General features: G+C 43.6%; 1 protein-coding gene across 2 annotated transcripts in view; it reads left to right on the forward strand.

Annotated features, from left to right (window-relative positions):
- phf14 (PHD finger protein 14) overlaps nucleotides 1-20,195 on the forward strand; it is a 154,743-nt gene that overhangs the window by 45,105 nt on the left and 89,443 nt on the right. For both annotated transcript variants that reach the window (XM_083646224.1, XM_083646225.1), the window contains 2 exons: nucleotides 4,677-4,783; nucleotides 7,856-7,951. In XM_083646224.1, the coding sequence (XP_083502350.1) occupies nucleotides 4,677-4,783; nucleotides 7,856-7,951 (203 nt within the window). The remainder of the gene's footprint in view (nucleotides 1-4,676; nucleotides 4,784-7,855; nucleotides 7,952-20,195) is intronic.

A 20,195-nucleotide genomic window follows, 5' to 3' on the forward strand; every position in this document is an offset into this window, starting at 1 on the left:
AGAAACTGCACTGTGTTACAGCACATAGAAGATGGCTCAGCAAAGTTGCAAAGTTAGTTACATGTCTGTCCAGCAATAGTAATGAATGATACACCCCGTTTATTTATTTTGTAGCGACAGATGGCCTTAAACGCCACACTCACATGACACTTCTTGAGAGAGAGAGGCGAGGTAACGTGCATCTGCAGACTTTTAACGAGGGACCATGAAGGCGTCATGTGACAGGCTAGTTGAAGCCTGGAGGTGCTGCTGCTCGCAGCTGCGAGTGTTTTGCTGCTATCAACCTTGTTAATCTCGTTATATTCTTCATCACAGCGGGTCATCCGCACTGTGTACTTAATTGCGCACTAGTTCTGCATAAGCACCTGCAGCTCTCTCCTTATTTTACTGATGTTCTCACTGATCACACGGCTGTTTACATGCGTTTCTGAACGAACGGCTAGCTAGTTATTAGCATAGCTTGCTGTTAGCGATCATGGATGTTCTCTCTCGCCCTCTCGGTAGATTATGTAACATTGCTGTGCATAACATTACTTATTTGCGGGAGTCCATGGGAGAAGTCTCCCGCTAGTATTGATGCCCAGTGTGATGGCAGAGAAACGTGTGTTTGCTGCGTCGCGTGTAACGTTAGTTTAGAGGAGGCTCTCACACACACACACACACACACACACACACACACTCAAAAAGACGTGAAAAAAATAAAATAATCGCACACTTTTGCGGTTATGTAATCGCACGTGCTGACATCGCGATTGCGATTCGATTAATCGTGCAGCACTAGAATAGAGCAGAGGCTGTGTGGCGTGCGTGTGTGTGTGTGTGTGTGTGTGTGTTTGTGTGCGTGCGTGCGTGCGTGCGTGCGTGTGTGTGTGTGTGTGTGTGTGTGTGTGTGTGTGTGTGTGCGTGTGTGTGTGTCCAGGTGATTGGCTAGCTGTAGTGTGACGTCAGGTTGCATCCCCTCAGAGTAGGACCACCCTGTACTGTCTCGACTTACGACTGCTGCATGTTTTTCACGCTGCCCCCTGCTGCCCCCACTCTGTCAGGGCATTCATCTCAACAAGGCTAACATCTTCATTCTGCAATAATGACAACAAATTCCCATTTTAGACGATAGCGTTCTCATCCACACCCCCAGGTCTTATCCATCATGCGTGATACCTTCAAAGCATTATTTAAACTTTTATAGTATAAACTAGGGCTGCCACTAACGATTATTTTCATAATCGATTATTTTCTCGATTAATCGAATTGTTTGGTCTATAAAATGTCAGAAAATGGTAGCAAATGACGATCAGTGTTTCCCAAAGCCCAAGATGACACCCTCAAATGTCTTGTTTTGTCCACAACTCAAAGATAATTAGGGATGGGTACCGAACTCGGTACTTTTACAGGCACCGACCGAAAGTGGGCGGTACTACCGAGTATCAGTTCACATGACATGAAACGGTACCTCATTTCGGTACTTTTTTTTTTCTATTATAATTTAAAAATGTCGGTACTTGAACGCATCTCAGTGATACAAAGACAGCGAGCGAGATAGAAATTCCGACGCAAACTTGAAGGCAACACACACGAGGGTGGGTTACGTCATCACGTCACTGCCAAAACAAGCTGAAGAGAAGAAGATGGCCTCTCGCTTGCGGTCCAAAGTGTGGCACTGGCTACACTTCACAAAGATAGACTCAGACAACGCTCGCTGTAACATTTGCGATGCGAAGTGCAAAGCTGGCCAGGGGAACACCTCTAACTTGAGGAAACACTTGGTCAAGCATAAAATCTTTTTAAATGCGGAAGACTGTAAAGTGTTCGATAGCCTGAGGGTGGACGCTGCAGCCCCACCAGCAGCAAAGCACCTACAGCCAGCAGCTCCTCTGCTTCGTTAGCTGAAACGGACAGCGACGACGACGAAACTTCAAGTGTCGCAAGTGAGGCGTCGACTTCTTCAACATCAGGTAACGTCATTTAATTAGCTAACGTTAGCTGGATAGTTGTAGCTTATAGCTTAGCATGTTTAGTAGCGTAACTAGCGTTGCTAACGTTATTATTATCCTCAGTTCGTGTCACCGTGAGACGTGTTATTCAACGTTACACTCTTGCTTTCTTTGCTAGGCCACCGTGTGAGAGTCGCACAGGAGACACCCTTCACCCCGGCAGAAAGTAAATGAGTGTCACAGGGCCAGTGACTGCCTTCATTGTAAAAGGCATGTTGCCCTTCGCAACGGTGGAGTCTCCATGGTTCAGGTAAATTATTTATTTATGTATAAATGGGTGATAATGTGTGTGTGTGTGTGTGTGATATTCATAGAGTAAGCTAAGTTACTAACAATAGTTATTTTTATTGTCTATATATAGGGAGATGACAGGGACCCTGAACCCAAAATACTCCCCTCCCTCCAGAGACCTTCTCACAAACACACTTATTCCAGCTTGGTGTCGTGTTGAGAAGAAGAATGTGAAGGAGGAACTCAGGGCAGTTGACCATATTGCAGTGACCGCTGATGGATGGAGCAGACCATTACCTTGCACAAGTAAACTCTTGGTTTGGGAGGGAAGAGGGAGGGAGGGAGGGAGGGAGGGGTTTTATTTTGTTGGGTGCTGCTGCTAAACAAAAAAAAATCTAAATAAAGAACAATGTTGAAATTGAGAAGTTTGGACTTATTTGTTTTAGAAACTGTACATTTTTGTTGTAGCAAATTTTTTTTTTTTTTTTTTTTTTACTCAAAAAAGTATCGAAAAAGGTACCGTTTTTGGTACCGTACCGAATTCCAGGTACCGGTACCGTACCGGTATCGATTCAAATGTGAACGGTACCCAACCCTAAAGATAATATCAATTTACTGTCATACAGGACAGGAGTAAATAAACCAGAAAATATTCATATTTAAGAAGCTGGAATCAGAGAATTTAGACCTTTTCTCTTAAAATTGTACTCAAAACGATTAATCGGTTAACAAAATAGTTTTATAATTATTATAATTTTCTGTCGATCGACTAATCAATTAACACGTTCACTGCCAATGACGTGTTGATACGTCCAAAAAAATCCAACGGTTGACTGCCAATGACGTGTTGATACGTCAAAAAAAAAAATTGACGGTGGGACGTTGATCTAACCCTTTTACATCTCTTATATAAATATTGAAGCCACCGAACGTGTACAACCCATTCCACCGACCCACTAAGTGGCGACAGTGCTCTCCAGACTAGAAAAAGCCGAGCCAAAACTGCAGGGGAACGCGCGATGAAACCATTCTCATACTGTAAAATGGATTGGCGAAAACGCTTTCGCTTTCGCGCTGATTGCTGGCGGTGGGGGATTGCAAATTTGCATAATAGATTATGGGTGCAACACACTTTGAAACACGCAGCATAAATAAGACCAGAATCGCAAAAGAAACCCCGTTTCTTGGGGTTTCTCAACCGAAACCCCAAGAAACGAGCGAGCCCATCCTCGCCCAGCGGCCGCCAGCAGACAGGAGCAGCAGCAGCAGCAGCAGCAGAAACGAGCTTGTGACACGCCCGCTGCAGCCAAGAAGAACACACACGGAGGGAGGAGTTTGAAGTAGAGGGGGGTTTCCTGCTGTTATGGAGGAAATTACTGTTCAAAACTATTGTTTAGATGTCTGACGTCTTACTGATGCCAAAAATGAATGGTTAAAGTGACTGTTCTATCGAATTTCACAAAAAGTTATTTATCTCAGCTTAAATTTTCAGACGCTGAAACCATGCTGTATTCAAGTGCTAATGCCTACATAACTACTAACTCTACAAACTAACTCTTTTAGACAGAGAAAGCACACATTCTATTAGTTCTTTTGAGATATTTTGTGTTCACAAAATCTTAGCAGAAAAGAATCCTCGGGTCTTGAAAGATGAGCCAGAATCCTCAAAAAAAACCTCTGGCAGAAGCTACCTACAGTAAAAAAAAAATGGCTGGCAGTGAATGTGTTAATGGTGGCAGCTCTAGTATAAACCACACACAAGTTTCACCTTTACTGTGCATCACAATAAACAATGTGAAATAAACAATAAATGTGAAAATTGCAAACTTGCAGAAGCTTCTTTCTTTGAATTCATAGTAAGACAATAAAAACATATGACTTTGGGAACAAACATGTTTCAAATGTAAATAGGAAGATTGAGGCATTACAATAGGACTTATAAATCAAACTTTCGATATTTGCAGAAATCATTTTACTAATTCTGATAAATGTGCACAGGATCCTTCTGGCGCCAAATAAACGTGCGTAACAATAAAATAAAATAAATCTAAAGTGCAGGAATGACGTATCAGCATGAAAATGACAAGGATGCAGTTTTATACATGAAAACAAACAGCGTTAGCTTCCATTGCCTTTACCATTGCTCAGGGTTATGGAGTTATTGTAGCTGGTGGCTACGCTAAAGCCAGAGGCAGCCTGGGAGAGCGTGCCAGACTCCTGCAGACATCCAGCATGGAGCCTCGCATAAAGGCATTTTCTCCCCAAATGAGTGATGATGATGCCAGATGCGGAGGAGACGGCACGCCGGTAACCTTGAGAGCACACTGCCATTAGCCTGCAGCAGAGGCGCTATCTGCCATCAGTACACTCGCACACGCTTTTTCCCTGGATTCTGTCCTGTGTATAGATTGCGATCGTGCTATTGATTTTCTCTCCTCCCACATTGATATTCAGAGAGGAACATGCGGATGATCCAGATCCAGGACAACATCTCAGAGCAGAAGAGCCTGAAAGACAAGCTGGAGAGTGAGCAGGACAAGCTGCATGTGGAGTACAACAAGGTGAGAACGCCACACGACACCACGCCCAAAAACCACAGGGTCACTGAGCTGCCACACGACACCACGCCCAAAAACCACAGGGTCACTGAGCTGCCACACGACACCACGCCCAAAAACCACAGGGTCACTGAGCTGCCACACGACACCACGCCCTAAAACCACAGGGTCACTGCAGCAGCAAGTATTAAGTATCATCCGCCATCAAGCATCATTGCCTTTATTGTTTGTGAATAATGTGCGACTTAACTCGTAAAACTATCTCACCACATTAACTACTGCTTTACTGTGCAATGGCACCATAAAGAGAGAGAGAGAAGGGGCCTCTGCAACACTGCTCTCCTCTCCTCTCTCTTCTCCCTCTCTGCTCTCTCTCTCTCCATATCCTCTCTCCATATCCTCTCTCTCTCTCCTCTCTCTCCTCCTCTCTGCTCTCCTGTCTCCATATCCTCTCTCTCTCCTCTCTCTCCTCCTCTTCCTCTCTGCTCTCCTGTCTCCCTATCCTCTCTCTCTCCATATCCTCTCTCTCTCTCTCTCCATATCCTCTCTCCATATCCTCTCTCTCTCCTCCTCTCCCTCTCTGCTCTCCTGTCTCCCTATCCTTTCTCTCTCCATATCCTCTCTCTCTCTCCTCCTCTCCCTCTCTGTTCTCCTCTCCCTCTCTGCTCTCTCTCCCTATCCTCTTTCTCTCCATATCCTCTCCTCCTCTCCCTCTCTGCTCTCCTGTCTTCCTCTCCTCTCTCTCTCTCCTCCTCTCCCTCTGTGCTCTCCTGTCTCCCTATCCTCTCTCTCTCTCTCCATATCCTCTCTCTCTCCTCTCTCTCATCCTCTCTCTCTCCTCTCTCTCATCCTCTCCTCTTCCTCTCTCTCTCATCCTCTCCTCTTCCTCTCTCTCTCTTCCTCTCTCTCTCATCCTCTCCTCTTCCTCTCTCTTCCTCTCTCTCCTCCTCTCCTCAAACAGGCGACCTCTGTGAAGATGCTGTGTCGCTCCATCTGTCAAGATGCGGAGGGGAATAAAACAGCGGAGTAGGAGTCAGAGGAGTTAATGTTGCGTTCAGTCTTCTGCCGTGCGTATTAAGCGTTATTAATGGAGTGTGTGTTGCTAATTGCGCCGCTCGACTTGCTTTTACGCGGCCCCCCGGCCCAGGGAGAGGCAGGCGGAGGGACATCGTTAGAAGCCAGGGAGAGGCAGGCGGAGGGACATCGTTAGAAGACAGGGAGAGGCGGGCGGAGGGACATCGTTAGAAGCCAGGGAGAGGCAGGCGGAGGGACATCGTTAGAAGACAGGGAGAGGCGGGCGGAGGGACATCGTTAGAAGCCAGAGAGAGGCGGGCGGAGGGACATCGTTAGAAGCCAGAGAGAGGCAGGCGGAGGGACATCGTTAGAAGCCAGGGAGAGGCAGGCGGAGGGACATCGTTAGAAGCCAGGGAGAGGCGGGTGGAGGGACATCGTTAGAAGCCAGGGAGAGGCAGGCGGAGGGACATCGTTAGAAGACAGGGAGAGGCGGGCGGAGGGACATCGTTAGAAGCCAGAGAGAGGCGGGCGGAGGGACATCGTTAGAAGCCAGAGAGAGGCAGGCGGAGGGACATCGTTAGAAGCCAGGGAGAGGCAGGCGGAGGGACATCGTTAGAAGCCAGGGAGAGGCGGGTGGAGGGACATCGTTAGAAGCCAGAGAGAGGCGGGTGGAGGGACATCGTTAGAAGACAGGGAGAGGCGGGCGGAGGGACATCGTTAGAAGCCAGAGAGAGGCGGGTGGAGGGACATCGTTAGAAGCCAGGGAGAGGCGGGTGGAGGGACATCGTTAGAAGCCAGAGAGAGGCGGGTGGAGGGACATCGTTAGAAGCCAGGGAGAGGCGGGTGGAGGGACATCGTTAGAAGCCAGAGAGAGGCGGGTGGAGGGACATCGTTAGAAGCCAGGGAGAGGCGGGCGGAGGGACATCGTTAGAAGCCAGGGAGAGGCAGGCGGAGGGACATCGTTAGAAGCCAGGGAGAGGCGGGTGGAGGGACATCGTTAGAAGCCAGGGAGAGGCGGGTGGAGGGACATCGTTAGAAGCCAGGGAGAGGCGGGCGGAGGGACATCGTTAGAAGCCAGGGAGAGGCGGGCGGAGGGACGTGGTTAGAAGCCAGGGAGAGGCGGGCGCAGGTATGTTGTTAGAAGCCAGGGAGGGGCGGGTGGAGGGACATCGTTAGAAGCCAGGGAGAGGCGGGTGGAGGGACATCGTTAGAAGCCAGGGAGAAGCGGGTGGAGGGACATCGTTAGAAGCCAGGGAGAGGCAGGCGGAGGGACATCGTTAGAAGCCAGGGAGAGGCGGGTGGAGGGACATCGTTAGAAGCCAGGGAGAGGCGGGTGGAGGTACGTGGTTACATCCTGTGCAGACGATAGCAAGATGACGCAGCCCCGTAAAGCAGCGTAAAGCAGCGTAAAGCAGCGTAAAGCAGCGTAAAGCAGCGTAAAGCAGCGTAAAGCAGCGTAAAGCAGCGTCTCACTTTACTTCCTCCTCCTGGAATGGCTGATGAAGTAAAACGCTGGGATGTTCTGCATCACTGCTCCTCTCGTCTCTCTCATCCTGCTCTCTGCTGGAGCTTCTCTTGTGTATCTTGTGTGACGTCGCCACACCTGCCGCTAACTTTTACAGACCATAATAAACAGACCATAATAAACAGACCATAATAACAGCTGAACGCCTCAGCTATATTCATTCTTTGCTTTTTGAGTCTTCTCACGCCTTGTCCCTACTGACCACCGCACGTATTTACTGTGTGTGAGCCAATCAAATGAAAGCAATGATCTGGATCAGACAGGCTGCTGATTGGCTGCCTGTGACACAGCTTTACACAAAGTGGTTGTGTCCAAAGTTCTGTTTCTCTGCGGTTAGCTAGCCTAGCGCTAGTTGAGGATTTATCTCAAAATGTGAAACATTCTGACAACAACAAAGTGTGTGTGTGTGTGTGTGTGTGTGTGTGTGTGCGTGTGTGTGTGCGCGCGTGCGTGTGTGTGTGTGTGTGCTAATAGGGGCAGAAGGTGTGGTGTCCCTGCCTAATGTTACGTGTCTTCTGCTTTCTATCTCCACGCAGCTCTGCGAGGCTCTGGAGGAGCTGCTGAACATCAATGGAGAGCTGAGGAGCCAAGGCCAGGCCGTGTGGACTCTGCTGGGGGGCATGCTAGGCCAGGTACCCACCACACCTCTTCACATGCTCCATGTCTTCTCAATCCATCCTGCTCTGGTTTAAAGGAGAATTTCATTTTTTTTAACCTGGATCCCTCTCCTCATATTAATTATTATCTGACGACTCACCCAGTGTTCTCCGCAGCATTTTTGTCCATCTTAGGCGTTGTTTTGAGATCAATAGTGTGCAAGCCAGTCGTAGAACGGAGATCCGTGGGGGCCACGTGGCAGCGTGCTTTTCATCCATGTAAATAGACAGTTTTATTCCCGTTTTCTGATCCCTAAAGAACCATCAGACTGCTATTGTCCCCCGGGCTCTTTACAGCGGTAAAGAGCGGTAGTTGTTACAGGCATCCCAGGCGAGATTTGGTCTCACCGACAGGCGGAAATGGGATGCCTGTAACTACCGCTGAAAAGAGCCCGGGGGAGAATTAGCAGTCTGATGGTTCCTTAGGGATCAGATTCTGACGATATGGGTCGAAAACGGGAATAAAACTGTCTATTTACATCAGGGATGGGCAACTATTTTTCATGGGGGGCCACATGAGAAACCCAGATTGTTGCCGGGGGCCGAACAAATATTGTCATGCCGTAACCCATGGATGGGCAACTTTGATGATAGAGAGGGCCACAAAAAAATGTCCTCGCTACCAGATTTTGCTGAGGGCTGAACGGCGCCAGCACGAAAAATTTGGGGCATTTGAAGCCAGGTTTAGAGGAATAACTCATTTTAAATTAACAATTGTGATTATTCAGTCTTAACCACCAATATTTGATCCTTTTCCTCACTCACTCCTATGTCACCACCTGCTCTCCCTGCAGGGCTTGAAATTAACTTTTTTCACCACCTGCCAATATGGCTGCTAGATTTTAAAGTTACCAGCCAATTAGAATTTCCACTAGCCGAAATGTTTTTCTTGAAATAAACCAGAATATGAGTGTGTTAATTTAAGCATAAGTATCAGTATCAGGATTCTCAAAGCCTGTGTTGAGGGTCACACAAGAACAAAAATGCACTCTTGAAGCTAAATAAATCCAAAACCAACAAGTTAATTATTTAAATTTCTACTTCAATGTAGAACAGTCATTTCTTACACATGAGATTACTTTTAGCCTTTTAGTCATAAATATTATTGAAAGATATTCCATATTTCAGACTGAAATGCTATAACAGAAGAGTATTGCCCAGAATGACATGAACATTTGGACACTTATTCAGCGGGTATATTGCATGTTGCGTTCAAGTGCACTGTAAAAATTTTTTTTTTTTTTTTTTTTTTTTTTTTTTTTGCAATTCCATCGCGGGCCACACAGGGGGCGCCCGCGGGCCGCATACGTATGCATACGTATACGTATGTTGCCCATGTATGATTTACATGGATGAAAAGCACGCTGCTACGTGGCCCCCACGGAGCTCTGTCCTAGGACTGGCTTGCACACTATTGATCTCAAAACAACGCCTAAGACGGACAAAAATGCTGCGGAGAACACTGGGTGAGTCGTCAGATAATAATTAATATGAGGAGAGGGATCCAGGTAAAAAAAAACGAAATTCTCCTTTAAGGCTTAATATCTCTGTTGTACAAAACCTGACAAAATACGTTATAAAGATATATGTTTTATGTATGGTGTTTGAGGTGGGACCCCTCTACTATAAAAAGGGAATGCAAGCCTCATTTGCAAAAGCAAGCGCTATATAGCATAGCATAGCATAAAGTTTTTCCTACCCTTCACAAAAGTATTATTATTCACACGCGATTATTTCATGGTGTGGTGAGTACGTGTGAGTGTGAGTGTTTCTGCTGCTGGTGGAATGTGTATTTTGGTCGACTGAACGGGGATAGGCAGCGATACCGTAGTAGTGCTAAGCTATTATATACTGTGGTATAGCTGTACCACAGTTTGTACTGCACGCACAGTGATGATAAAGGCATCTACATTTAATATTGGCAATATGGCAAATTGGCGAATCTCCAAAAATGTTGGCGTATCCCTTTAAGACTCTTTATTAGCTTAAAATTATAGCGCTTTTCTGTTAAAGCAGCTACGAGCAAGATTTTCGATTGTTATCGTAAACAGTCTAAATTTAATATCAATGCATCACATCTTACCTCTAATAGTAGACGATACCAACGCAGAGTAGTCTCGCTTGAACCCCGAGTGAATCGGCCAGTGTTAGTCTGTCTGTGGCCAGGGCAGATCAGGAAGTGAAATGAAACGGTTTGCAGCAGCCACTTCGGCCATAACCACAAAATAACTTCCAAAAAACCTGTTAGAATATAACGAGAGATGTTCGCGAGAGTAGCAAGCCCCTGCATGGCGTGTTCCTTGTTTATGGTCTGTTGCTAGGCAGAGCGAAACGGCGGAAGGCAGGCAGCTGCGTTTCACTTCCGGGTTTATCCGGTTCGCCGGTAGACAGATAGAGAGAGAGAGCCCCCTGGTGACGCGAGGTTAGACAGACACAGACTCTATAATCATCAAGAGAGCAATCTCCGATTCACACAGCTTTGGTCTCAGCTACTATTATAGGTAAGATGTGATGCATCAATATTGTAATTATACTGTTTAATAACAATCGAAAATCTTGCTCGTAGCTGCTTTCATTTAAAAGAATGACTACAAGTCAGTATAACATGATTTATACTATGTGAAAGTACACATTCTCCTCTTTAACATGATGTATACACTTTTATTGTATGAGCACACAGCAAGCAAGTATACACACCAACACCTCCTAGTGGTAGAATTTTGGAATTTCCGTCATGCCTGGACGTTTGAGGAAATATCCTCTGTATAGATTTCCTTTTTGAGCCTACTAATGATTTGTGATGGAGAGGAATCCAGATTGCAAGTAGCAGTACCCACATAGGCCACAGTGGGTGGTAATTCTCCAGTCTGTAATAGCCCTGCTGTTTGTAAAAATCCCTTCATTTGCACTAACTGATTGACCTGTCATTTGCCATGAAGTCAGACTTGACTGCCGAGGTAAAAGCTGCCTCTCGCTTCTCGCTGCCATGGCAACCGCATCACCAAGATGCACCGCCACAGGTGACGGGTCATTTAATGAGTGTGAAATGCAATCTGAAGAAGAGGACTGTTAGATCTCTGTTTGTTACAGAGTGTTTGTTACAGAGTGTTTGATCTCTGTTTGTTACAGAGTGTTTGATCTCTGTTTGTTACAGAGTTTTTGTTACAGAGTGTTTGTTACTGTTAGATCTCTGTTTGTTACAGAGTGTTTGTTACAGAGTGTTTGATCTCTGTTTGTTACATAGTGTTTGATCTCTGTTTGTTACAGAGTGTTTGATCTCTGTTTGTTACATAGTGTTTGATCTCTGTTTGTTACAGAGTGTTTGTTACTGTGAGATCTCTGTTTGTTACAGAGTGTTTGTTACTGTGAGATCTCTGTTTGTTACAGAGTGTTAGATCTCTGTTTGTTACAGAGTGTTTGTTACTGTGAGATCTCTGTTTGTTACAGAGTGTTTGTTACTGTGAGATCTCTGTTTGTTACAGAGTGTTTGATCTCTGTTTGTTACAGAGTGTTTGATCTCTGTTTGTTACAGAGTGTTTGTTACAGAGTGTTTGATCTCTGTTTGTTACATAGTGTTTGATCTCTGTTTGTTACAGAGTGTTTGTTACTGTGAGATCTCTGTTTGTTACAGAGTGTTTGTTACTGTGAGATCTCTGTTTGTTACAGAGTGTTTGTTACTGTGAGATCTCTGTTTGTTACAGAGTGTTAGATCTCTGTTTGTTACAGAGTGTTTGTTACTGTGAGATCTCTGTTTGTTACAGAGTGTTTGTTACTGTGAGATCTCTGTTTGTTACAGAGTGTTTGTTACTGTGAGATCTCTGTTTGTTACAGAGTGTTAGATCTCTGTTTGTTACAGAGTAGGGATGTTCATTTTGAAAAATTTCCAAAATCGATAATCGGTGAGAATTAACGATCAATTATCGATTATCGATTTTATTAATACTTAGAAAATTTTCAATATTTAAATTTTTTTTTTTTTTTTTTTTTTTTTTTTTTTTTACAACATGAATGCCTATGGCAGAAAATACGAAAGACAACGTGTTCTCCTCAATTAACTCTTTATTTCAATGTGTCTCCTCTCCAACACTGCTGTCCCCGGCGCATGCCGGTGTGAATTTCCCATGTTTAAAACAGTTTTGTTGGCACAAAGGCCCGTGCCCAGCCAGAAAACTAGAGACTATATGAAGCTCCACCTCACGTTAGTCGGCTGTGCAATGGAGTGGGGCGAGGAGTAACGAATTCCACCCAAACCTAGTCCAAAAAAAAAAAAAAAAAAAAAAAAAATTTTTTTTTTTTTTTTTTTTAATAATTAAAAAATCGATCCAAATGCCACAGGATCGATTCCAATCCTTAACGATCGATTATCGATTTTCGATAATTGATGAACATCCCTATTACAGAGTGTTTGTTACTGTGAGATCTCTGTTTGTTACAGAGTGTTTGTTACTGTGAGATCTCTGTTTGTTACAGAGTGTTTGATCTCTGTTTGTTACAGAGTGTTTGATCTCTGTTTGCTACAGAGTGTTTGTTACAGAGTGTTTGTTACAGAGTGTTTGATCTCTGTTTGTTACAGAGTGTTTGTTACAGAGTGTTTGATCTCTGTTTGTTACAGAGTGTTTGTTACAGAGTGTTTGTTACAGAGTGTTTGTTACAGAGTGTTTGTTACAGAGTGTTTGTTACAGAGTGTTTGATCTCTGTTTGTTACAGAGTGTTTGTTACAGAGTGTTTGTTACAGAGTGTTTGTTACAGAGTGTTTGTTACAGAGTGTTTGTTACAGAGTGTTTGTTACAGAGTGTTTGTTACTGTGAGATCTCTGTTTGTTACAGAGTGTTTGTTACTGTAAGATCTCTGTTTGTTACAGAGTGTTTGTTACAGAGTGTTTGTTACTGTAAGATCTCTGTTTGTTACAGAGTGTTTGTTACTGTAAGATCTCTGTTTGTTAGAGTGTTTGTTACTGTGAGATCTCTGTTTGTTACAGAGTGTTTGTGAGATCTCTGTTTGTTACAGAGTGTTTGTGAGATCTCTGTTTGTTACAGAGTGTTTGGGGGAAACTTTGAGTGTTTCTCTGATGCAGAATGCATTGACGCACGTAGCTGTCAATTATTAATTGAGTCCAGTGTCTTACCATTTGAGCTGTCATACAAAGTCATACAAATGTCAAATCCTGTCCAGATGAAGGAATACTGAATAGACTCACACAATTGTCTCAGTATACCTCATCCTCTAATATAGATGGAATAACACTCATGAGCAATTAGGGCTGGGCGATATGGTTGAAATCAATAAATCTATCAATCAAATCAATATCACGAATCATAAGGATTTTTCTCTATGAATATATATCACAATGTATGCAAAATCATGGTAAATAATCAAATTAATTAAACTAATTAAGTTAATCTCATTGAACCAAATTGTAATGTTAGGTGTGATGTCAAAGAAAACAGAAATATTCAAATAATATTCCTACCATGCTTCATTTCATCTGAGCTTTTAAGTAAAATGTGCTTGTCATAATCAACTTAGGCAGCAGAAATGTGTGTCATGATATTAGAATATCTTCATATCATCACAATTATGATTCTACCGCAAGACAATAAAAGATACTATTGAATTATCATCGCCCAGTCCTATTACTTAAATTGCTGATGTGAAAGACATGTATGTTAGGGTTAAGACTCCTGAGTTAACATGGCGGCGTGCACATTTTGTCATTCAACTGTTCACTGACATAAAAGGCATTCTCTTCTTGATAAGGAGCATTGAGCAAAGAGTCTATGAGAGGAACTAGTGCAGCTTGCAGAAATTTCAGCCATAATAACAGTCTTACAGGTCTTCTATTGTTCAGCCCCAGTGATACAGATGTGGATTCATTTGGCTGTATATGTTTCAGTCCCAGTCCAGGAATTGCTCATTGAAATTAAAGCAAATGTGTAAAGTCATCCCCACAATATGTGTGAGAACATACTTTTGCAAAATAACCACAATTTCCAAAAATTAACAGAACACTTACAATTTTGCTTAATCACCGCACTTCAATTGCATACAATTTTTCAATCAAACTGTACATGAACAAACTGTTTACCTTGGTCGTGGTCTTCTCCTATAAGAACCCATCAAACTGTACATGAACAAACTGTTTACCTTGGTCGTCGTCTTCTCCTATTCATAGCTTTCAAGGGGCGTTACGTGCTGCCGGGAACGCCCACCTGGCGGTCAAAAAAAAACTTGTTGATTCCGTTGCCTGCGAGTCGACTCACGCTGTTTGTTCAGCCAAAGTGCCGGATAGCCTACCTGTTGTGCTATCGGTTGCACTAAACCGACGAGGAGACACGCCTGGCTTGTGTTTTACAGAATCCCGTCGGAGAAAGAAAGGAGGAGGTTGTGGATTTGTGCGACGTGGTTCAGTCGCTGGGGAGGGCAAAAAAAAGCCTTTTTTTTCTACCATCAAAGTACACACTTCTTTGCTCTTTGCGGCCAACATTTCATCAAAGGTAAGCTCAAGTAACGTTACAATAATGATTAATACCCCGTTAACGTTACTTGAGCTTACCTTTGATGAAATGTTGGCCGCAAAGAGCAAAGACGTGTGTACTTTGATGGTAGAACAAAAAGCAAAAAAATATTGCCCTCCCCAGCGACTGAACCACGTCGCACAAATCCATAACCTTCTCCTTTCTTTCTCCGACGGGATTCTGTAAAACACAAGCCAGGCGTGTCTCCTCGTCGGTTTAGTGCAACCGATAGCACAACAGGTAGGCTATCCGGCACTTTGGCTGAACAAACAGCGTGAGTCGACTCGCAGGCAACGGAATGAACAAGTTTTTTTTTGACCGCCAGGTGGGCGTTCCCGGCAGCACGTAACGACCCTTGAAAGCTATGAATAAGAACCCATCAAACTGTACATGAACAAAGTGTTTACCTTGGTCGTGGTCTTCTCCTATAAGAACCATCAAAGCTTTATAGAGGGAGGAAATGGAGGTCGTCACTTTGTTCTTAATTTATAGTTTTCATGGCAAGAGCATTTTGGTTGTATACTATCTGTCAGAAGAACATCAAGTATTTCTCAACCATAAAGAGCATTTAGTCAATGGAACTATACAGTTATAAAATCATGGAAAATAATTCAAGGGGACTATTTGGTAATTATTACTGTGCTGCTGTTGAGCTGTGATGTCATCGGTGATGATGTCGTGGCCCCTAGTGTCGAAGCCACGTCGTTATTAGACTCCCAGCTTGTTTTTAGACTAGTCAAAAAGTAAGAAAACACTCAAAAAACAGTCAACATTTTGCACAATTTAATCTATGAGGTTAAAACGTCTAAAAAAATATTGCATGTATTTAAGAGCCAATTGAAACTGTTAATTAAGTTTTTCAATATTGACATCTTGTGTGGCGCTTTATTGCATGTTACAAAACATAACTCACCATGTGTTCAGGCTCAACATAGTCCATTAATTTACTGAACCCTTCAACAGAGTGGAAGCATATCTTGCCATGTTGAGCTGCGTTACCTTTCCGACTAGGGATGCAAATCTTGATAAATTTCCTTAATCGATTAATTGGTCAGGTTAACGATCAATTAATCCATTATTAAAAACTGCTTTTGACATACAACATACAAAATACAAAATGCAGGGTTTGACACCAGTCTTTAGGCCGACCCAACAAGTTGATCAAGCAACTAAACGTCCTGCATTAGCTGTCATTGTGCTTGTGGACATGAGATATTTCAACATTGTATTATAATGTTTATAATGGAGACTGTTGTCTTTTTGGGTGTAATTCTCCACCCTGGACTTTGTGTCTGCTAGCTTGGCTTTCTTCTTCCTCTGTATGAGCAGTGAAAGTTACATTTTGCCCTTGTTGTGTTAAATCATTTCAGAAAAGAAAAGAAAAATTATAAAATGGCACATAGCCTACATTGTCGATTAATCGGTTAATATATAGTTTGATCGATCAAATTCTTAATGATCGATTAATCGTTTGTCGATGAATCATTAACATCCCTATTTCAGACTGAGCGATGTCATGTTGGTTTGCAGTGTGTGGCTAACTAGCAGTGCTAGCTAGCACCAGGCCTATCCTTGCAGGTTAGGGGAGGAGGGCTACTGCCTGGCGGGTGGCTGTGAGACCCAACCGTTTACATACGTTGTATATCGGTGTTGTACATTAGTCATTTAATTATTTGTTTAACCGACTAGTATTCTCTGGTGCCGACTAGCGAGCTGGGGCCGTTGAAACATTTAACCGAGAGTTGCAAGTCTTGGAGGTTTATTTCTGTTGGCTTAGCCTTGATCTCTTCATTATTCAGTCACATTTCCTCTTTTGTCACATTGTGTCATCATGTCCTCCTGTCACAGTCATGCATGTCGTTGTTATAGATATTAGTAGATGCTGCCAACTCTTGAGATTTGACCCAAGCTTATTGGAGGAAATTGAAATGATATCCGCCATGGCTCCTGGAAGCGCACATGTAATCAATCCTTTAGAATTCCATCTATATGAGCAGCTCGCCGAATGCATAAAAGGCTTGATTAAAAGTGCGCTTGTTGAGAGAGTGGGCTGCACAGATAAATGCTGAAGTGATGTAAAGCAGGATGTAAAGCAGCTTGTTGAGAGAGTGGGCTGCACAGATAAATGCTGAAGTGGTGTAAAGCAGGAAGAGAGAGTGGGCTGCACAGATAAATGCTGAAGTGGTGTAAAGCAGGAAGAGAGAGGGGGCTGCACAGATAAATGCTGAAGTGATGTAAAGCAGGAAGAGAGAGTGGGCTGCACAGATAAATGCTGAAGTAATGTAAAGCAGGATGTAAAGCAGGAAGAGAGAGTGGGCTGCACAGATAAATGCTGAAGTGATGTAAAGCAGGAAGAGAGAGTGGGCTGCACAGATAAATGCTGAAGTGATGTAAAGCAGGATGTAAAGCAGGAAGAGAGAGTGGGCTGCACAGATAAATGCTGAAGTGATGTAAAGCAGGATGCAAAGCAGGAAGAGAGTGGGCTGCACAGATAAATGCTGAAGTGATGTAAAGCAGGATGTAAAGCAGGAAGAGAGTGGGCTGCACAGATAAATGCTGAAGTGATGTAAAGCAGGAAGAGAGAGTGGGCTGCACAGATAAATGCTGAAGTGGTGTAAAGCAGGAAGAGAGAGTGGGCTGCACAGATAAATGCTGAAGTGATGTAAAGCAGGATGTAAAGCAGGAAGAGAGAGTGGGCTGCACAGATAAATGCTGAAGTGATGTAAAGCAGGATGTAAAGCAGGAAGAGAGTGGGCTGCACAGATAAATGCTGAAGTGATGTAAAGCAGGAAGAGAGAGTGGGCTGCACAGATAAATGCTGAAGTGATGTAAAGCAGGAAGAGAGAGTGGGCTGCACATATAAATGCTGAAGTGGTGTAAAGCAGGAAGAGAGAGTGGGCTGCACAGATAAAGGCTGAAGTGGTGTAAAGCAGGAAGAGAGAGTGGGCTGCACAGATAAATGCTGAAGTGGTGTAAAGCAGGAAGAGAGAGTGGGCTGCACAGATAAATGCTGAAGTGATGTAAAGCAGGAAGAGAGAGTGGGCTGCACAGATAAAGGCTGAAGTGGTGTAAAGCAGGAAGAGAGAGTGGGCTGCACATATAAATGCTGAAGTGGTGTAAAGCAGGAAGAGAGAGTGGGCTGCACAGATAAAGGCTGAAGTGGTGTAAAGCAGGAAGAGAGAGTGGGCTGCACAGATAAATGCTGAAGTGATGTAAAGCAGGAAGAGAGAGTGGGCTGCACAGATAAATGCTGAAGTGATGTAAAGCAGGAAGAGAGAGTGGGCTGCACAGATAAATGCTGAAGTGGTGTAAAGCAGGAAGAGAGAGTGGGCTGCACAGATAAATGCTGAAGTGATGTAAAGCAGGAAGAGAGAGTGGGCTGCACAGATAAATGCTGAAGTGGTGTAAAGCAGGAAGAGAGAGTGGGCTGCACAGATAAAGGCTGAAGTGGTGTAAAGCAGGAAGAGAGAGTGGGCTGCACAGATAAATGCTGAAGTGATGTAAAGCAGGAAGAGAGAGTGGGCTGCACAGATAAATGCTGAAGTGATGTAAAGCAGGAAGAGAGAGTGGGCTGCACAGATAAAGGCTGAAGTGGTGTAAAGCAGGAAGAGAGAGTGGGCTGCACAGATAAAGGCTGAAGTGGTGTAAAGCAGGAAGAGAGAGTGGGCTGCACAGATAAATGCTGAAGTGGTGTAAAGCAGGAAGAGAGAGTGGGCTGCACAGATAAATGCTGAAGTGATGTAAAGCAGGAAGAGAGAGTGGGCTGCACAGATAAATGCTGAAGTGATGTAAAGCAGGAAGAGAGAGTGGGCTGCACAGATAAATGCTGAAGTGATGTAAAGCAGGAAGACAGAGTGGGCTGCACAGATAAATGCTGAAGTGGTGTAAAGCAGGAAGAGAGAGTGGGCTGCACAGATAAATGCTGAGGTGATGTAAAGCAGGATGGAAGGCAGCGGGACGCCACAGCGCGCCGGCGGGACGGGAGCGCGCCGGTGAATCTGCAATGACCGCCATAAATCACCTAATTAGAAACATGCAAGGTTTAAGTAGCAACATCAGTCACCGCACCACGTGCTTTTGTGTCATCTATCTGCTACGTTTTCATCTGCTATTTGTCATCCTGCCTGGGCATTACCAGAAATTATTGATGTCCCCGACCGGGAGTCGCATCCCTCATCCCTCATCCCAGACACAGTCAGTGTTTTGGTTCTGGATGCCCCCTGGGAGTTCGGCCTCCCTCGGAAACTGAAGAAGAAAACATTAAGGAATATTTTCATCCAGACTCTGTAAAACTTGACGGGCTCAAAGATCTGCTTCTCATATGGATTTGTGGCTGCCCAACAGCTGCAGGTCTAAAAATAAAAAAAAAGCTGTGCCTGTCACGGACGCGTATGTAAATTCTAAAGTATGTAAATATGATCATTTCCCCAACATATTTATTTTGTAGGTGAGGCCATGCAAATAGAGACTGTGGCCTTGGACTGTTCACTAACACTTCACATCACTGACTCCTGCAAATGATGGTAGCACATATCAGATATTTTAAAAGGTGGAGTAATGATGGTAGCACATATCAGATCTTTTAAAAGGTGGAGTAATGATGGTAGCACATATCAGATCTTTTAAAAGGTGGAGTAATGATGGTAGCACATATAAGATCTTTTAAAAGGTGGAGTAATGATGGTAGCACATATCAGATCTTTTAAAAGGTGGAGTAATGATGGTAGCACATATCAGATCTTTTAAAAGGTGGAGTAATGATGGTAGCACATATCAGATCTTTTAAAAGGTGGAGTAATGATGGTAGCACATATAAGATCTTTTAAAAGGTGGAGTAATGATGGTAGCACATATCAGATCTTTTAAAAGGTGGAGTAATGATGGTAGCACATATAAGATCTTTTAAAAGGTGGAGTAATGATGGTAGCACATGTCAGATCTTTTAAAAGGTGGAGTAATGATGGTAGCACATATAAGATCTTTTAAAAGGTGGAGTAATGATGGTAGCACATATCAGATCTTTTAAAAGGTGGAGTAATGATGGTAGCACATATAATATCTTTTAAAAGGTGGAGTAATGATGGTAGCACATATCAGATCTTTTAAAAGGTGGAGTAATGATGGTAGCACATATAAGATCTTTTAAAAGGTGGAGTAATGATGGTAGCACATATAAGATCTTTTAAAAGGTGGAGTAATGATGGTAGCACATATCAGATCTTTTAAAAGGTGGAGTAATGATGGTAGCACAGCACATATAATATCTTTTAAAAGGTGGAGTAATGATGGTAGCACATATCAGATCTTTTAAAAGGTGGAGTAATGATGGTAGCACATATAAGATCTTTTAAAAGGTGGAGTAATGTTGGTAGCACATGTCAGATCTTTTAAAAGGTGGAGTAATGATGGTAGCACATATAAGATATTTTAAAAGGTGGAGTAATGATGGTAGCACATGTCAGATCTTTTAAAAGGTGGAGTAATGATGGTAGCACATGTCAGATCTTTTAAAAGGTGGAGTAATGATGGTAGCACATATACAATCTTTTAAAAGGTGGAGTAATGATGGTAGCACATATAAGATCTTTTAAAAGGTGGAGTAATGATGGTAGCACATGTCAGATCTTTTAAAAGGTGGAGTAATAATGGTAGCACATATACAATCTTTTAAAAGGTGGAGTAATGATGGTAGCACATATAAGATC

The sequence above is a fragment of the Poromitra crassiceps genome (assembly GCF_964638095.1).
Source record: "Poromitra crassiceps genome assembly, chromosome: 11".
NCBI classification, from domain to species: Eukaryota; Metazoa; Chordata; class Actinopteri; order Beryciformes; family Melamphaidae; genus Poromitra; species Poromitra crassiceps.